Genomic DNA, 20784 nt, shown 5'->3' with positions numbered 1-20784 from the left:
ACAAATGGCAGGATTCCTTATCTCCAGATCTCAAGAGCCATAAATAGGCTTACAGGCATGGAAAACATATGCAAATCACTTCCAATTAAATGTAATTAGCAATGAGTTTATGCAAATTGGGTACATTCGGGGAAATGTTAAAAACTTGGCCTTTTTGGTACCCCAGGGATTTGGAGCTAAAAACACATTGGTACAGGGATTGACATGCTAGTTAGTGAACATTCACAGAGGTTTCTTGAAGGCACAATAAAGAAGTAATGCCATATGTCTGAAGCACTGCTAACGTACTGCTGCTTTCCATACAAAAACTAGATGGAAAAGTAGAACAAAATTTAGTAGAGCCTGCAATTCAACATAACATTATTTCCAGGTGAAGAACACAACACTGAATAACATACTCTGTATACTTTGACTTGCTAAGATGTAAAATCATGAGCATGCTTGTTCAAACCTAACTGTATCTTGCTGTATGCTTTACAGATCAAGCTCATGGCCTAGGGCCGTAAACATAATTTGGACATAGTTATTAGAAGGGAACATTAGGCAGAAATAAGTGGAAATGTTTAATTTTTGCCATACTCTTGATGCAATGTTCATGTTGGTGGCTGTGTAATTTTCCGCCTCCTACAGAGAAATAGGCTTGATATTTACACCATGAGGTTCTCTACATGGAGAATTATGCTGGACACTAACACAAGAATACAGTTGTCTAATCTGGCTATTTTCCTTCACAGCCTATTGTCAACAGTGCATCAGACACCCACTGCCCAAATATTCTCAGGGAGAAAACCTTAATACCTAAATTCTATTGTTTCCTCTGTGGTAGACAGCCCTGAAGACATCGGTCATTGCTCTAGTCGCTCACATGTCCACTCAGCTGAGCCAACTGTAAAAGATATTATGCTGTGTCTCACAGCTTCGTATAGTGGGGGAGAGTTTATGTTTGTATGTATGGCAACTCTCTAATGTCTATACCACATTAAGGGGCAGTAGTTCTGTGCCTGTAGTAAGGAAAAGTTAACAGACAGCCTTTTCCTTCTACAAATTTGACTGCTTCATTTCCGCTTGCATGAAAGAAATGTATTCATATGAGGTAATAGGAGACAGATATACTGTATGTGGACTGGTTTAATCGTTTTCTGAAATGATGAATTGGACAGTGCATCCATCAGAATCTTCATCTATCTGTTGTTATTGGTTTTTGCAAGGCTAGACATTGCCCAGTTGCCACTGTGACTGAACAAACTCTCTGGTGAATAGCCTTTGTGGAAACAGACTGCACTACCACACTGTACTGTGCAGGGCTGACTCTTTAGGTAACATGGGTAATGGCAAGGTGGTTCTGGAGGACTCTGAGTGGGTATAAGACCATCCACATGGAAACTGGAAGAAAGAAATCCTGGTTGAGTCATTGGTGTGTGGCCATTCAAGTCAGAGGGATCTGCATGTGCCTGGCATGCTTCCATGATTGGCGTACAGAGCCCTATATATCTTTCATTATACAATGTGTGCTCTGGGTACATGGCTGTCTCAAAGAGATAAGGCCTAAATCTTTCTCTGGACTGTATATACTTCTGACCTCTGCACTGTGTACAATGCATACACCTAACCTGTACTCTCTTTATATTACATACACCTGACTCCTGCACTATTGCCCCTTACCTTTTGCTAATGGATAGACCCAGTAGATTGATGTGTAACAGGCACTCAAATGGAGGTTACAATGTCGTGGCTGTCAGAATACGATATTCACAGCAGGAGATTTGTCCATCTGCGCTGTACAGCGTGAATGGAGGATTCCATTAAAATGTAACAGTATACGGTCAGCTTAAAGCATGTTGCACAATCAGATTACAATGGTGTGGGCAGTTTAAGAGTGCCATTCTAGCAATGTCTCTAATCAATATTGTTCTAACACATGAAAAAAAGCACCAGGCTCACATGTAAATTCTCATGGACCCACGGTCTTTAATTAAAACAAATATTTTAGACAAGGAGGTATCCGCTACAAGTAAGAAGAAAAAAGAAAAAAGGAAAGTATCCTACTAGTATCATCTGGGTGGGAGCCACGTGGCTATTTTTATGAGGTTTTATTGGAGTACCCATTACCATTGCAATCACCCCATAAAAAAAATTTCTGTGGAAAGATAGGAATGACTCACCAAGGAAGATACACACACACACACACACACACACACATACATATATATATATATATATATATATATATATATATATATATATATATATATCTTCCTTGGTGAGATACAGTATATATATATATATATTGTGGGAACTCGCTTCTTAATGGTAGAGCTTTTAAACACACACAGCTACTCGCTTTCTTTTAAGGGCCTTTTTAGCCCACTTTTATTTAAATGAAAGTTCAAACAGAAGTTTCCCACACAGGGGTATTGATCATCCACAAAACAACGGTTCAGCCTCCTGGCTTATACTCAGCTTGCTGTCTGTCTCCTGCAGACTTCTTCCCAAAATATGGCACTTGCACACCGCTGGCCTCTATCACACAGCTAGTCTCTAGCAGCCCCTTGCTGCTTTTGGCTTCCACCTCTCCTAGGTGGAGCCCACCTGACTTCCAGGCAGTGACCTCCCGTCTTCCAAGTGGAGCCCTCCTGACTCCTATCTGCTGGGGTGGAGCCCTCCTGACTCCTATCTGCTGGGGTGGAGCCCTCCTGACTCCTATCTGCCAGGGTGGAGCCCAGAACCTTGGTCCTGACTCTATGAAGAGGCCTGCACACACCTGTGCAATCAGTCTCCTGGCCATTCCCAAAACATGGTCCCAGGATTGGAGATTTCATCCCTCCCAGATCTCTTTGAAATCTCCAGGCTCCAGCTCCCAAAACAGACCTTACAAAGGAGGAAGGTGAAAAGCCACTTTCCTCCGTATCAAACACTTACCCTGGAGCCCCTCAACCTGCCTAGTTGAGAATCCTGGGTGACAGATCATCACACTGTCACATATCCCCCCCTTTGTTTTGATCCCGTAGGGGGCAGAACACACAACTTATACCTTCTGGCACCTCTGTGCCAACTCTCACTTACAGGGGTCCAATCTGGTCTAACCATACCTTTCCTAAAGGGGAACTCTACCCAATGACTCCTTTGGTGTCTCTCCTCAAGCCCCATTGTCACTCTGCTATGGGCTCTAATCAGACCTTGCCTACTCTTTTTCCGGGTGCACTTCCATAAACACTTTCTCTCTTGAAATCCTAACAGGGTCCCCCTGGCCTTTCTATTGACCTTTCTGCCCCTTTGCTTCAGGTTCCAAGGTTTCCTAATACCTCTCTCAGTATTACTGTCCCAAGGCTGTAGGGGAACTATTTCTACTGTATTTGTACCAGGACCACCCCCCTGATTTCTTGTACCTTTAGCTATCAAACCTGCATGACTCATTACCACAGCATTCAGTTTACCATGAACGGTTATATTCCAGTCAATATTACACCTTTCAATATCTTTTCCAGCATTAGTTAGGACAATGTCTGCAGAGGGCACACACACCATAGGGCAGCCACCACCCACGTGAACCTCAAAAAATGCCACTTCACCTGGTGTCATGCACTCTGCAGGTGGCTGTCCCACCATTTTAACTTCTCCTACACCACTTGTATCTGTATCCAAATCCTGTACAGATGAGCTCTCTTCTGATCCATTTTGCCAGTTTTCACATACCATTTGTCCCTGTATTTCAGGTGTCTTATCAGACCTGCTACATAAACCTCTTTTTGGCCCAATGACCCTGATTTCTTGATGCACATCCATTTGAGCCCTGGTCAGGATCTCTGCTGTTCCCTGGTCCATGCTCGGCCCTTCCATCTCATGTGGTTTGTCCACTGGTGCAGTCAACACGCCCTTCACTGAAAACTGACCAGCACCATCCTGGACCATAGCAGCAGAAATGCTTCCCACCTGGCTGTTAGGTGAAACCTTTGACACATTTTTCATTTCTCCAAAACTTCTCTCAAATACATTGACAGGTAGTCCAGCAGCATACCCTGATACAACTTTTAACACCATCAACAAATTCAGAAATAAACCACTTTCTTGTTCCCGTTTGATATGTACAGCCAGCCATTTGGTGCTCCAGCTCCAGGCTCCAGCTCCCAAAACAGACCTTACAAACAAAGGAGGAAGGTGAAAAGCCACTTTCCTCCTTATCAAACACTTACCCTGGAGCCCCTCAACCTGCCTAGTTGAGAATCCTGGGTGACAGATCATCACACTGTCACAATATATATACATATATATATGCAAAGTACCGGCACAGGTCCCTCCAGTGCCCCGGCTGAGGTTGCGAAACTTCACCCCTCTGTCACTACTCATGCATGCTGTAGAACAGGTGTACCACACTATGTTCATTTTCTGCCCCCTTGTGCTGCTGCATCCGGGGCAGTTGCCCCTCCTGTCCACCCCTTGTACTGGCCCTCTGTATATACAGTCAGGTCCATAAATATTGGGACATCGACACAATTCTAACATTTTTGGCTCTATACACCACCACAATGGATGTGAAATGAAACGAACAAGATGTGCTTTAACTGCAGACTGTCAGCTTTAATTTGAGGGTATTTACATCCAAATCAGGTGAACGGTGTAGGAATTACAACAGTTTGTATATGTGCCTCCCACTTGTTAAGGGACCAAAAGTAATGGGACAGAATACTAATCATAAATCAAACTTTCACTTTTTAATACTTGGTTGCAAATCCTTTGCAGTCAATTACAGCCTGAAGTCTGGAACGCATAGACATCACCAGACTCTGGGTTTCATCCCTGGTGATGCTCTGCCAGGCCTCTACTGCAACTGTCTTCAGTTCCTGCTTGTTCTTGGGGCACTTTCCCTTCAGTTTTGTCTTCAGCAAGTGAAATGCATGATCAGTCGGATTCAGGTCAGGTGATTGACTTGACCATTGCATAACATTCCACTTCTTTCCCTTAAAAAACTCTTTGGTTGCTTTTGCAGTATGCTTTGGGTCATTGTCCATCTGCACTGTGAAGTTCTGAAGCATTTGGCTGAATATGAGCAGATAATATTGCCCAAAACACTTCAGAATTCATCCTGCTGCTTTTGTCAGCAGTCACATCATCAATAAATACAAGAGAACCAGTTCCATTGGCAGCCATACATGCCCACGCCATGACACTACCACCACGCTTCACTGATGAGGTGGTATGCTTAGGATCATGAGCAGTTCCTTTCCTTCTCCATACTCTTCTCTTCCCATCACTCTGGTACAAGTTGATCTTGGTCTCATCTGTCCATAGGATGTTGTTCCAGAACTGTGAAGGCTTTTTTAGATGTCGCTTGGCAAACTCTAATCTGGCCTTCCTGTTTTTGAGGCTCACCAATGGTTTACATCTTGTGGTGAACCCTCTGTATTCACTCTGGTGAAGTCTTCTCTTGATTGTTGACTTTGACACACATACACCTACCTCCTGGAGAGTGTTCTTGATCTGGCCAACTGTTGTGAAGGGTGTTTTCTTCACCAGGGAAAGAATTCTTCGGTCATCCACCACAGTTGTTTTCCGTGGTCTTCCGGGTCTTTTGGTGTTGCTGAGCTCACCGGTGCGTTCCTTCTTTTTAAAAATGTTCCAAACAGTTGTTTTGGCCACGCCTAATGTTTTTGCTATCTCTCTGATGGGTTTGTTTTGTTTTTTCAGCCTAATGATGGCTTGCTTCACTGATAGTGACAGCTCTTTGGATCTCATCTTGAGAGTTGACAGCAACAGATTCCAAATGCAAATAGCACACTTGAAATTAACTCTGGACCTTTTATCTGCTCATTGTAATTGGGATAATGAGGGAATGACACACACCTGGCCATGGAACAGCTGAGAAGCCAATTGTCCCATTACTTTTGGTCCCTTAACAAGTGGGAGGCACATATGCAAACTGTTATAATTCCTACACCGTTCACCTGATTTGGATGTAAATACCCTCAAATTAAAGCTGACAGTCTGCAGTTAAAGCACATCTTGTTTGTTTCATTTCAAATCCATTGTGGTGGCGTATAGAGCCAAAAAATTTTAGAATTGTGTCGATGTCCCAATATTTATGGACCTGACTGTATATATACAGTGGAGCAAAAAAGTATTTAGTCAGCCACCAATTGTGCAAGTTCTCCCACTTAAAAAGATGAGAGAGGTCTGTAATTGGCATCATAGGTAGACCTCAACTATGAGAGACAAAATGAGAAAAAAAATCCAGACAATCACATTGGCTGATTTGGAAAGAATTTATTTGCAAATAATGGTGGAAAATAAGTATTTGGTCACCTACAAACAAGCAAGATTTCTGGCTCTCACAGACCTGTACCTTCTTCTTTAAGAGGCTCCTCTGTCCTGCACTCATTACCTGTGTCAATGGCACCTGTTTGAACTTGTTATCAGTATAAAAGACACCTGTCCACAACCTCAAACAGTCACACTCCAAACTCCACTATGGTGAAGACCAAAGAGCTTTTGAAGGACACCAGAAACAAAATTGTAGACCTGCACCAGGCTGGGAAGACTGAATCTGCAATAGGCAAGCAGCTTGGTGTGAACAAATCAACTGTGGGAGCAATAATTAGAAAATGGAAGACATACAAAACCACTGATAATCTCCCTCGATCTGGGGCTCCACGCAAGATCTCACCCCGTGGGGTCAAAATGATCACAAGAACGGTGAGCAAAAATCCCAGGACCACACGGGGGGACCTAGTGAATGACCTGCAGAGAGCTTGGACCAACGTAACAAAGGCTACCATCAGTAACACACTACGCCACCAGGGACTCAGATCCTGCAGTGCCAGACGTGTCCCCCTGCTTAAGCCAGTACATGTCCGGGCCCATCTGAAGTTTGCTAGAGAGCATTTGGATGATCCAGAAGAGGATTAGGAGAATGTCATATGGTCAGATGAAACCAAAATAGAACTGTTTGGTAGAAACATACCTCGCCGTGTTTGGAGGAGAGAGAATGCGGAGTTGCATCCAAAGAACAGCATACCTACTGTGAAGCATGGGGGTGGCAACATCATGCTTTGGGGCTGTTTCTCCGCAAAGGGACCAGGACGACTGATCCATGTACAGGACAGAATGAATGGGGCCATGTATCGTGAGATTTTGAGTGCAAACCTCCTTCCATCAGCAAGGGCATTGAAGATGAAACGTGGCTGGGTTTTCCAACATGACAATCATCCCAAACATACCGCCTGGGCAACGAAGGAGTGGCTTCGTAAGAAGCATTTCAAGGTCCTGGAGTGGCCTAGCCAGTCACCAGATCTCAACCCCATAGAAAACCTTTGGAGGGAGTTGAAAGTCCGTGTTGCCCAGCGACAGCCCCAAAACATCACTTCTCTAGAGGAGATCTGCATGGAGGAATGGGCCAACATACCAGCAACAGTGTGTGCCAACCTTGTGAAGACTTACAGGAAACATTTGACCTCTGTCATTGCCAACAAAGGATATATAACAAAGTATTGAGATGAACTTTTGATATTGACCAAATACTTATTTTCCACCATAATTTGCAAATAAATTCTTTCCAAATCAGCCAATGTGATTGTCTGGATTTTTTTTCTCATTTTGTCTCTCATAGTTGAGGTCTACCTATGATGGTAATTACAGGCCTCTCTCATCTTTTTAAGTGGGAGAACTTGCACAATTGGTGGCTGACTAAATACTTTTTTGCCCTACCGTATACATATATACAGTCAGGTCCATAAATATTGGGACATCGACACAATTCTAACATTTTTGGCTCTATACACCACCACAATGGATTTGAAATGAAACAAACAAGATGTGCTTTAACTGCAGACTGTCAGCTTTAATTTGAGGGTATTTACATCCAAATCAGGTGAACGGTGTAGGAATTACAACAGTTTGTATATGTGCTTCCCACTTTTTAAGGGACCAAAAGTAATGGGACAGAATAATAAACATAAATCAAACTTTCACTTTTTAATACTTGGTTGCAAATCCTTTGCAGTCAATTACAGCCTGAAGTGTGGAACGCATAGACATCACTAGACGCTGGGTTTCATCCCTGGTGATGCTCTGCCAGGCCTCTACTGCAACGGTCTTCAGTTCCTGCTTGTTCTTGGGGCATTTTCCCTTCAGTTTTGTCTTCAGCAAGTGAAATGCATGCTCAATCGGATTCAGGTCAGGTGATTGACTTGGCCATTGCATAACATTCCACTTCTTTCCCTTAAAAATCTCTTTGGTTGCTTTTGCAGTATGCTTTGGGTCATTGTCCATCTGCACTGTGAAGCGGCGTCCAATGAGTTCTGAAGCTTTTGGCTGAATATGAGCAGAAAATATTGCCCGAAACACTTCAGAATTCATCCTGCTGCTTTTGTCAGCAGTCACATCATCAATAAATACAAGAGAACCAGTTCCATTGGCAGCCATACATGCCCACGCCATGACACTACCACCACCATGCTTCACTGATGAGGTGGTATGCTTAGGATCATGAGCAGTTCCTTTCCTTCTCCATACTCTTCTCTTCCCATCACTCTGGTACAAGTTGATCTTGGTCTCATCTGTCCATAGGATGTTGTTCCAGAACTGTGAAGGCTTTTTTAGATGTTGTTTGGCAAACTCTAATCTGGCCTTCCGTTTTTTGAGGCTCACCAATGGTTTACATCTTGTGGTGAACCCTCTGTATTCACTCTGGTGAAGTCTTCTCTTGATTGTTGACTTTGACACACATACACCTACCTCCTGGAGAGTGTTCTTGATCTGGCCAACTGTTGTGAAGGGTGTTTTCTTCACCGGGAAAGAATTCTTCGGTCATCCACCACAGTTGTTTTCCGTGGTCTTCCGGGTCATCCGGGTCTTTTGGTGTTGCTGAGCTCACCGATGCGTTCCTTCTTTTTAAGAATGTTCCAAACAGTTGTTTTGGCCAAGCCTAGTGACAGCTCTTTGGATCTCATCTTGAGAGTTGACAGCAACAGATTCCAAATGCAAATAGCACACTTGAAATGAACTCTGGACCTTTTATCTGCTGATTGTAATTGGGATAATGAGGGAATGACACACACCTGGCCATGGAACAGCGAGAAGCCAATTGTCCCATTACTTTTGGTCCCTTAGCAAGTGGGAGGCACATATGCAAACTGTTGTAATTCCTACACCGTTCACCTGATTTGTATGTAAATACCCTCAAATTAAAGCTGGCAGTCTGCAGTTAAAGCACATCTTGTTCGTTTCATTTCAAATCCATTGTGGTGGTGTATAGAGCCAAAAATGTTAGAATTGTGTCGATGTCCCAATATTTATGGACCTGACTGTATATATATATATATATATATATATATATATATATAAAAAAACGCTGCCACCTCCTCCTCACTCCCTCTCTCTGTAGGGGTCCCCCAAGGTTCTGTCCTTGGACCCCTTCACTTCTCCATCTACACCTCCTCCCTTGGTCACTTGATAAACTCCCACAGCTTCAACTACCATCTCTATGCTGATGAAACGCAAATCTGTCTACCCCTCACCTCACCCCTTCAGTTTCCACCCGTATCGCTAGCCTACTAAGCGACATATCAGCCTGGATGGCACTCCACTTCCTCAAACTCAACCTCTCCAAAACTGAGCTCCTAGTATTCCCCCCTGCCCACACTACCCCCACTGACTTCACCATAACTATCGCTAACACCATCCTCAGTCCATCCCCTCACGCCAGGGTACTAGGTGTAATCCTAGACTCCCATCTGTCCTTCCAGCCCCAGATCCAACCGCTGACAAAATCATGTAGACTTCACCTCCGCAGCATCTCCAAGATACGACTGTTCCTAACCCCGGAAACCACTAAGCAACTCATTCACTCCCTTGTCATATCACACCTCAACTACTGTAACTCCCTCCTCATTGGCCTACCTAATCGTAGACTATCCCCCCTCCAGTCTATCATGAACGCTGCTGCCAGACTCATCCACCTCACTAACCGTTCCGTATCCACCACCCCTCTCTGCCAATCCCTCCACTGGCTCCCAGTTGCCCAACAGATAAAATTCAAAACTCTGACAATGACATATAACGCCATCCACAACACTGCACCAACTTACATAACCGATCTTATCTCTAAATATCACCCAAACCATACACTCCGCTCCTTGCAAGACCTCTTACTCTCTAGCTCCCTTATCTCCTCCTCCCATGCTCATCTCCAAGACTTCTCCAGGGCATCACCCATCCTCTGGAACTCCCTACCCCAATCTATCAGATTATCACCTACTCTACTTGCCTTTCGGCGTTCACTGAAAACCTTTCTCTTCAGGGAAGCCTATCCTGCCCTCTGCTAATTCTGGTATCCTCTACTCTTCCAACCACTCCATCCCCCACAGTGACTACCTACTGTACCACTCACCCCGCCCTCCTAGTTTGTAAGCTCCAAGGGGCAGGGCCCTCTAATCCCTCTTGTATTGAACTGTATTGTTACTGTATTGTCTCCCACTATAATGTAAAGCACTGAGCAAACCACTGGCGCTATATAAATTCTGTATAATAATAATATAATATATATATACACACATTGCTCTAAAAAATTTCAAGAACACATTTTAAAACACATCAAATCTTAATGGGGAAAAATATCATGTGGGATATCTATACTGATATGGATTGAGTAATGTGTTAGGAAAGTAAGGATGCCCCGTTGTTTGATGGAAAGGAAAATTATCAACCTACAGAGGACAGTGAAAAAATTATGCAGTAGACTAGTCCATTTTTCTGAATTTCATTGCAGCAACTCAAAATGGTACTCATCAGTTTGTATGGCCCCCCATGTGCTTGTAGGCATGTTCCTAATGAGACGACGGATGGTGTCCTGGGGTATTTCCTCCCAGATCTGGACCAGGGCATCACTGAGCTCCTGGACAGTCTGAGGTGCAACCTGGTGGCGTCAAATGGAGCAAAACATGATATCTCAGAGGTGTTCTATTGGATTTAGGTCAGGCAAGCTTGGGGGGCATTCAATGGTATCAATTCCTTCATCCTCCAGGAACTGCCTGCATACTCTTACCACATGAGGGCATTGTCATGCACCAGGAGGAACCCAGGACCTATTGCACCAGTGTAGGGTCTGACAATGGGTCCAAGGATTTCATCCCAATACCTAACAGCAGTCAAGGTGCCATTGTCTAGCCTGTAGAGCTCTGTGCGTCTCTCCCTGGATATGCCTCCCCAGACCATCACTGACCCACCACCAAAACGGTCATGCTGAATGATGTTACAGCATAACATTCTCCATCGCTTCTCCAGACCCTTTCACGTCTGGCATGTATGCTCAGGGTGAACCTGCTCTCATTTGTGAAAAGCACAGGGCGCCAGTGGCGGACCTGCCAATTCTGGTGTTCAATGGTAAATGCCAATCGAACTCTGTGGTGCCGGGCAGTGAGCACAGGGCCCACTAGAGGACTTCGGGCCCTCAGGCCACTCCCATGAAGTCTATTTCTGATTGTTTGGTCAGAGACATTCACACCAGTGGCCTGCTGTAGGTAATTTTGTACGGCTCTGGCAGTGCTCATCCTGTTCCTCCTTGTGCAAAGGAGCAGATACCGGTCCTGCTGATGGGTTAAGGAACTTCTACGGCCCTGTCCTGCTCTCCTAGAGTAACTGCCTGTCTCCTGGTATCTCCTCCATGCTCTTGAGACTGTGCTGGGAGACACATCAAACATTCTGGCAATGGAACATATTGATGTGCCATCCTGGCCATCCTGGAGGAGATGAACTGCCTGTGCAACATCTGTAGGGTAGAGGTATTGCCTCATGCTACCGGTAGTGACACTGACCCTAGCCAAATGCAAAACTAGTGAAAAACAGTCAGAAAAGATGAGTAGGGAACAAAAATGTCAGTGGCCTCCACCTGTAAAACCATTCCTGTTTTGGGGGTAGTCTCATTTTTGCCCATCTAGTGCACCTGTTGTTAATTTCATTAACACCAAAGCAACTGAAACTGATTAACAACCCCCTCTGCTACATAACTGTCCAGATTAATATCCCAGGAGTTCAATTGACTTGATGCTATACGCTGATTAAAAAGTGTTCCTTTAATTTTTTTGAGCAGTGTATATATATATATATATATATATATATATATATATATATATATATATATATATATATATATATATACACACACACACTCACCAACCACTTTATTAAGTACACCTGTTCAATTGCTTGGTAGCAACTCAATGCATTTAGGCATGCAGATGTGGTAAAGAGGACTTGCTGAAGTTCAAACCGAGCATTAGAATGGGGAAAAAAGGGGATTTAAGTGACTTTGAATGTGGCATGGTTGTTGGTGCCAGATGGGCTGGTCTGAGTATTTCAAAAACTGCGGATCTACTGGGATTTTCACAGACAACCATCTCTAGGGTTTAGAGAGAATGGTCCAAAAAAGAGAAAATATCAAGTGAATGGTAGTTGTGTGAACGAAAATGTTTTGTTGATGTTCATCATAGCATGTGGAAATTACCAAAGCTTTTTGTTTTCTGAAAGCTACAGCATCCTGTCAGCCCCTTCCACGAGTAATGATCTGCTTGCATTGCAAAGAGAAGGACAGAGACCTACTGATGATACCACTGTCATTATGGAAAAAATAAATCTTGTATACAATAATTTCATTACCATGTTGGCTTTAAAGGAAACCTTTACCTGACTTTGGTTGTCTGTCATAACAGTCACTATTATAAGGGGCAGCAGACCACTTTACCAGCATCAGTTCAAAACCAACTTACCTGCCAACACTTGGGGATGCTTTTTTGCACAGTAAAACTTTCTCACATCTACCATAGACACTGCACCAGTTTTATTTGGGTCCAATTTCATAAAAACCTAAAAACAGAACATGGTTACATAATTATTGTAAATGGGACAGGCTTGATTGGTAGTGGCAGTGGTAAACCATGCATGAGACAAGGACAATTGGAAATCAACTAAGCAGGTTTGTCCTGCAGTTTTAGTCAGCCCGGCAGTGAACAAACAGTTTCAACGCAGAAGGACGTTGCATAACAAGTCCATAGCATAAAACAAACAAAACAGCTGCTCATCTGACCCAGTAACTAGACTCAAATCAGTTCTAGACTAACAGTGTAATGCCGAATGGGTTCCCCAAAACAAACAGGCAGCACATGTAGCTTTTAGTGCTCTGTCAGCACTTAGCCTTTTCACCCATCAGCAGGCTCACACAGCAGAAAGAGCAGCTTCCACATTGAATTTCAATTATTTCTAGCCTATTCCTATTATTCTAAATGATCTTAAAGTTTTAAGCTAACTTTGTGAAGAATCCTGTACATTTACTTCCTTGAATTCAGTGACACATACTGTATTCACCATGCTTTGTGAATACGCGCTTGTGTCAAACATTTAACAGAGCCTGCCTTCTAACCTACAGAAGTACTGAGAGGAAGAGTTTCAGGGGGCACACCAAGTGACATCATCACTGATTGCAGGTAGCTTGGTAGCATGGGATATGTAGTCTTTGAAATTTGAAAGTAAACCAAAGAAATGAGCAGAGAAAAAGCTGAAAAGCATGTAAGGAATCCAGGAAATTGTGGAAAGAGATGGCCAGCAGACAGTCAACACTCACACTATGAAAAGAGATTTTTAAAGTAAGCTTACATTAGATTGCCAAAAACAACTATTTTCTGTATTTCTGATTTTATAAAACAAAGGTATAGGCTGTGACCATAGATCTCTTTTGAAAATCTGAGAAAACAAGTTTTATTTTCTCTCTCAGTCATAATCCTAGAGCCCAAATGTATGTGAGAAACCTAGGTGACATATATACACCATTCACAATCCAGCTAGCCATGCCACACAATTATATACACAAGCAATTAACAATTACCTTCTAAGTGACAGTAATTACAAATTACTCTTTGCACTATGTCCCGGAATACATCTCTACATTCTTAATTATGAGTTTTTTTTATCGCATACTGGACAAAAACAAAGAAAGCAGTATTGTTATTAAAAAGTGAAATCAATTTAAAGCTGAAACATCTGTGAATCTCATTTATACCCTTTAATATTTATAGTTACTCTATCTCATTTTCTCCCATATATTTACATTTATCTAATTTTCTACCCATCAATAATAAATATTTCATTAATTCTTTTTACAGTAAAATATTTAAAGTGATCTTTATAGATCACATTCGAGAATTAAAACGTAATGGTGGACATAAAAATGTGTATAATAAATCCTGTGCCACCAACCTGTGTATGATCTACTTCTAATTATGGGTGGCTGCTCGCAACAAAAAGTGTTCCCACCAAAAAATCAATACACCAATATATATATTGCTGCACCTCCCTAAAGAGCAAAAATCTTCTCCAATAATCATATATTCATATAACCTAGAAATTGTGTGAAATTGCTAATAATATCAAAGTGCAAGTGCATATAGAATCATTCCCCACATGTGCCAAAATATAAATCTCATAAATCACACAAATGTTGAAATAAAGTGCTATTTCTAAATTGCATATATAATTTATAAAAAAAAATCCATAAATGCATGCAATAATTATGAAATAAAGTCCATGTGCTTTTCCAAACTCATGCATAGGTGTATAATCCTCCACCATTCAAAATCCGTGCTCAACTCCACTATGCGACCCGCCCTCTTACAGGTCAAAGTGCTTATTTCCATATATTTGGAATCCTGAAGGTATTATCTCTCTCATATATGGACTCTCTCCCATCCAATAATCTTGCTTTCAATGATTCAAATGGATCCTTCTATTTGTATGTAACTGGCCCTTGAAAATAGTGGTTTCTGGTCTGCGGTTAAAACTCATGAACTACTGAGGAAGTCACATATTCATGACGATACGCCTGTAGGCCGAGCTGGGCGGCAGGGAACTTGGAACCGGAAGTGATGCGAGAGTGCTAGCTCCGTGACTTACAGATATGCACATTTGTGTTTAATTGCTTGTAAATGCATTTTTTTATTTAAAAAATGTGATTCCTTTATATACACTATGGGGACCCCCTCTCTTGTATGAGTTATTATATATATGCACTTTATTTCAACATTTGTGTGATTTATGAGATTTATATTTTGGCACATGTTGGGAAAGATTCTATATGCACTTGCACTTTGATATAATTAGCACTTTCATGCAATTTCTAGGATATATGAATATATGATTTGCTGAAAGGATTTTTGCAGTTTAGGGAGCCACAGCAATATATATATTGGTGTATTGATTTAATGGTGGACATAGTTTACAGAGAGCCTCTGGGAAAAGAAACAGTTCAGGCCTCTTTTGTTTGTTACATTGCCTAATTCCTTCTGGGCATGATTTCACCTGGCCAGAGTCTACCTCTGTCGGCAGCATACAGGGTACCTACACTATGTGATCATATGATCATTCATTATGCCATTCAACTCATTGGGAACTTCTGCTGACAATCTAACGGTATACCAGGTCCTATAACAGCAATAGATATTTCCTCCCACGTGGGAGATAAAGCACACCCAAGCGCACACATTTTTGTCTTACGTATAGAGGCTACAGGAAAGGCCCAGTGCCTCAAAAGGAAACCTTGCATTTGAGAGTAATATCTGCAACTCCTCCAGTGTAGGGACAAGATCACAGAAAGAATTTTCAAGTCTTCTTGTAGATGAAGATCTAAGAGCATTAAGGTGATGTCCTACAGAGTCCAAGTAAGGGACCTAGTCACAGCAGGACTGCCCAAAATAAGCTAACACTGACTACTCCAGGGAACTGGACTCGAGACTGAAGTCTCCCCGGGATGGACCACCCCATAAACCCTATAAGACTCCCAGATACCAAGGGGGAGACTAAGGAAGCCAAAATAAGGAGAGGTGATGTAAAGAAGGCAAGCCCTCAAGGTGGATAGAGTGGTGGGTATGAGGGATTCTTCATCCATTGTTTGTGTAGATGGAGGAATGTTTTTTCCTTCAGGCAGAAAAAATCTACACGTCTATTGCCAGCTTAACTCAGAAGGTCCCACTGGGTACAGGGAATACTGAGAATCATCCATAACCAAGGATAATGAATTTCCCTGAGGTGGAGAGGAATACAGTATCATTGTAGGGAATAACTTCCAAGGGTAAGCTACTACTAAGACATGAACAGTGCAGGGAGCTCAGACAGGTAAGACAAAAGGCACAGCTATGACTAGTAGCAAAGGAAACATGCTGCAGAGCAGCTGAAACAGATGGCATTTTGAACAATTAGCCTATGAGCATAAGTGGGTATGATGACTATCCGAAAGCCAAGCAGGCCCAGTATCTAAAGGTTTGTGGTAGTGGGGGTGCAGCTTTGTGCCATAGGCATTAGCAGATCTCCAGCTTCTAGACTTACAGTCTGAGCAGGAGTTAGAGGCTCTACATGTCCGCAATGTCCTGCTAAGGTATGATCATACTTTTGCAGTCTGAGGCATTGGTAATGACAGTGTTAAAAGTCAGTCCTAAGATGTCCCTGAAATCAATAATTCATCAGTGTCCCACACAGATTAACTATTTCATTAGCATCCCAAGAGCATTGCCTGAGTATCCTATGCATTTGTGCAAACAACAGTTCTCTGAAGGACTCAAGGTCTATGACAGTGGGCTGATTCTCTAAATGTAGGGTGATATGCACCGCATTAATAAGGCTTGAAGCAACCCCTTGTATTTTGGTGTCCCAAAAACAGCCTCTCCCAACTTTTGAGATTCTGAATGTCAATAAGAAATGACAAAAGGGGCTGCAGAACCAGAAAGGTCAGAGGCAGACTCTTCCAAGGATGGTGCTGGAATGCACTTAGAAACCCTATAGACAGAACCATTCTGTAGTTGGCCACAAACAGCTAGAAGTCCTAGTGGACTTGAAGGAAGCCTTGACCCCACCTGACAGAGGAGAAATAGACTTTGCAGGTGAACTTCCTATAATGATGGGGGACCCAAATTCCAGGCACTGGTTCTCTTTGGGGACACAAGGAAAACGCCCCAAAAATCATTAGGAGAGTATGGGTTAAGGTCACCCGTAGAAGTGAAACTATCCTCTGGGTGTCTTTGAGAAGATATATCGATCCACAACAACTAGGGCTATTGTGATATAAGGCCCCACAAGTACTCACAAACTTGGGCAGTTAGTGCTGATGAGAGTTTCTGGTAGCCAGAGGTGGTCAAGTCAATATAGGTGACCAGTGGAACTGGAGATCTACTAAGTGCTTCAGAAGCAGGAATAGCAGCGGAATTACACTTTCAGCATGCTAAATGCTGGAAAGAGAATGGAGTGCACACACATTCAGCACCACATCTAGCAGATTATGTCAGTTGTAAGTTCCCTCAGTCTTAATCTTTACTGTGGTAAAATGGTAATGGAATGAAAGTTAAAATCACGGCCAATGGTACCAACAGGAACAGTATAATGCCAGAGACTGTATCACACCCTGGATCTAGAGAATGGTCTGAGGTTAGCACGGTACACAAAGGTCTGGAAAGTACCACTATGCAGAGCCCAGTGCCCAAAGGTCACATTCCAGGCTAGCCTTGCCATCTCCAGAAACCTGCATACTATATCAGTCTTCAGAGACTGGGTCACATCAAAGGCAGTGGCATGGCTTTGGACCTGGAGAGCATTGTGTGGCTAACAAACACAGTACTGAAAGTTCTGGAAAGAATCACAATGCAATGCCTGAAGGTCACATTCCAGGCTAGTCCCACAATCTTACAGTCCAGAGGGGTCAAAGTACAGACTCCAGAGCTGCTGCTGAGAATACGATGACCCAGGAAAACTGCTGTGTAGAGATTAAAGAAGTGTTTTTTTAAGTCTTTATTGCAGTTACTGAAGCAACAGTATCTATGCTGTACAAAGTATCTTGCTTAAAGAAAAAAATAAATAAAATGAATAAAAAAGGCTAACAAAAATATAGTTAGACTTTTTTCTCAGCACAGCTGAGGGAAAGGAGTCCAACCATCTGGGACACTAGCATGATAGTGGCAGGAAGAACTATACAGTGGCTGGCATAACATTTTTGTTTGTTTGCCAGTGTCCCAACCTCCTGTAGGTAGCAGCTAATCCAGATACCTAAGACTTACTGCTGAGAGAAAAAAAGAGGGTTTACTACCACTTTAAATAAATTGAAGCTGACCTGAGGTTTGAAAGTGCAGAAATTGAGGATGATCTGAGGTCTGAAGGATAAGGAAAGGGGGTTGATCTAAGGTTTGAAGGTGCATGAATCGGGGTAATCTGGGTTGTAAGGATGCATAAGTTGGGGCTGACCTGAGCCCTGAATGTGCATGAATTGGGGCTGATGTGAGGGCTGAAGATTCAAGATTTATGGCTGATCTGAGGTCAGAAGGTGCTAGAATTAAGACTGATCTGAGGTCTGAAAGTTTGCCAGTGTCCCAACCTCCTTTGGGTAGCAGCATAATCCACATATCTAAGATTTACTGCTGTGGATGATGATGTACAATGTGTTGAAACCCACTTACTTACCCTGCTCTAAGTGGAGAAAAAAAAAAGAGAGATTACAACCTCTTTAAACAAATTGAAGCTGATCTGTGGTTTGAAAGTGCAGAAATTGAGGCTGATTTGAGGACTGAAGGATAAGGAAAGGGAGCTGATCTAAAGTATGAAGGTGCATGAATAGGTGTGATCTGGGGTCTAAGGATGCATGAGTTGGGGCTGACCTGAGCTTCAAATGTGCATGAATTGGGGCTGATGTGACGTCTGAAGGTTCAAGAGTTGGGGCTGATAAGGTATGAATGTGCAAAAATTGTGGCTGATCTAAGGTCTGACGGTACATGAATTAGGGCTGATCTGTCATCTGAAAGTTCATGAATTACAGCTAATCTGAGGTCTGAAAGTGCATGAATTGGGGCTGATGTGAGGACTGAAGGTGCATGAACTGAAACTGATCTCAGTGTTTAATTTGATTCTAAATGAACACTATGTGTAAAGACTGCTGATCCTTGACTTAGAATGTAAACTCCCAAACAATGAACCAAACAACAGCTCACTTATGTCTAAGTAGTAATATACTATAAAACCCTATATTAGAAAACACAAAGTGCAAATTCATAACATTACCTTTCGAACCAATGATTTTCTGTACTCATTCATTTCTCCTATAACAGCATGAACAAATATAGAATAGTCCACTCTTCCCTCGTTGTTTTCATCCAGAATATCCCATATGGATTCAAACATCTGAAAAATAGCAATTAGCAGTTTAATATTATAGAAAAGTTTCTAGAGTCATTAAAATGATTTACATATGGCAGTAAATATTATGCCACAGTGACAATAAAATATAGAACAGTACATTTATGAACTCATTAGTCACAAATGCTGTTAAAAAAACCCACAATACCACTTGGAATTCACTAGTGCAAGACACAGCAAGTGTTTGTTTCTCCCCAGTTTGGTCTGTGTAAGGATGTGCCATTTGAAGCAGAAAGCATTATTTGTTTTTCTACAAACTACATCCCTAGATCTAAGTCAGGTCCACCCGGTATACTCCTGCCTATTGAGAGTGCTACTGAGGTGCTGTCATTGGGCAGAGAATTAGCACTGTGTAGAATTAGGAGTGGGGCCTAACCCCTTAGTAAAAAGATGGACCAGAACAGAATAGTTAAGCCTAGGTTCACACTGCTGCAATCTGATTTTGAGCCAACTTTCAGTGTGATTATGAACTGCAACTTAGATGCAACCTTTTCCAAAATCGCACCATGCTGAGTTTCACTGATGTGTGTGGGCACCATTGAAAATAATGTGATTTCAATTGTCATGATAGTCTGTGTGACTAACGTTGCATCTGAAGTCGCACTAGTATGAACAGGGCTTAATGAGGGTTTTAATACTAACAAAGGTAATAGTCAAACACCATGTGTTGCCTGCTCGTGTGCAAGACTGACTTTAAAATGACTGACAGGTTAGCTTTCATTGAATTTCTTCAATGTGTCTAATTACAAAGAATGCCATTCACATTGAAAATGAATCTTCAGGCATTCATGGTACAGTCAGTGCTGGTATTCAGTTATACAGATCAACAATGTCATTCCAATATACTGTATACCAACTACAGTAAACCATAATACCATGCTCAGTCAAAAGATCCTCCTAAAATCTGCAAACTAAATGATACAAAAACCTGAATCAGTAATTAGGTGATAACATGGATATTGTAACAATATCACTTTTATCATTGCCTATTTATATTTTGTGTCTCAGCACATACTAGTATTTGTCAATAATAATTATTTCTTGGCATAACAAATTCACCGAGGGTGCATGTTATTGATTTAATTACCTGCCACTCTGAATATTGATTACGATCTAGATTTGGCAGATAAGTCATTTCATACATTTATGAGAGCCACACGACACACTGAAATGGAATTCTTTTAGGAGTATTGTCATGATTGTTTAATTTTTATACTTTTTATAGAGCTTTACTTATACATTATTTAACCAAAATGATCAAATTCCTGATTAAGAGTGTAATGTAATATAAAAATTATAGAGATATCTTATAATTGAAAAAAATAGCATAAGGCCTAGTTCACACGGGCATACTCAAGATACTCAAGAGTACACCTGTGCGAAGGGCTGTGTTTGCGTGCACGGAATGCACAGGTGTTCTATGCAACCGCTGCAGGCAGACATATTCATGTTAAGTGGGACACAGCAGCTACATGGACATACTTGCTGCTCCCAATTGGATATCCATGTGTGTGAGTGCATGTAGATGCATGTCCCCAAACACTGTCTGCGTACAGGGACATGCATTTGCACCCTCAC

The 20784-nt window shown here is 42.1% G+C and overlaps 1 protein-coding gene across 3 annotated transcripts in view; it reads right to left on the bottom strand.

Moving 5' to 3' along the window:
- Positions 1-20784, bottom strand: part of CAPS2 (calcyphosine 2) — a 172643-nt gene that overhangs the window by 3828 nt on the left and 148031 nt on the right. For 2 of the 3 annotated variants that reach the window (XM_089674090.1, XM_089674089.1), the window contains 2 exons: positions 19072-19191; positions 12756-12852 (listed from right to left, as the gene is read on the bottom strand). In XM_089674090.1, coding sequence (XP_089530216.1) covers positions 12756-12852; positions 19072-19191 — 217 coding nt within the window. The remainder of the gene's footprint in view (positions 1-12755; positions 12853-19071; positions 19192-20784) is intronic. The other variant, XM_089674091.1, reaches the window with a different exon arrangement.

This window comes from Staurois parvus, unplaced genomic scaffold, assembly GCF_062004578.1.
Source record: "Staurois parvus isolate SC_StPar_1 unplaced genomic scaffold, SC_StPar_1.0 ptg000147l, whole genome shotgun sequence".
NCBI classification, from domain to species: domain Eukaryota; kingdom Metazoa; phylum Chordata; class Amphibia; order Anura; family Ranidae; genus Staurois; species Staurois parvus.
Note: the sequence above shows the minus strand (reverse complement) of the source record. Positions and strands in the feature narration are given on the sequence as shown.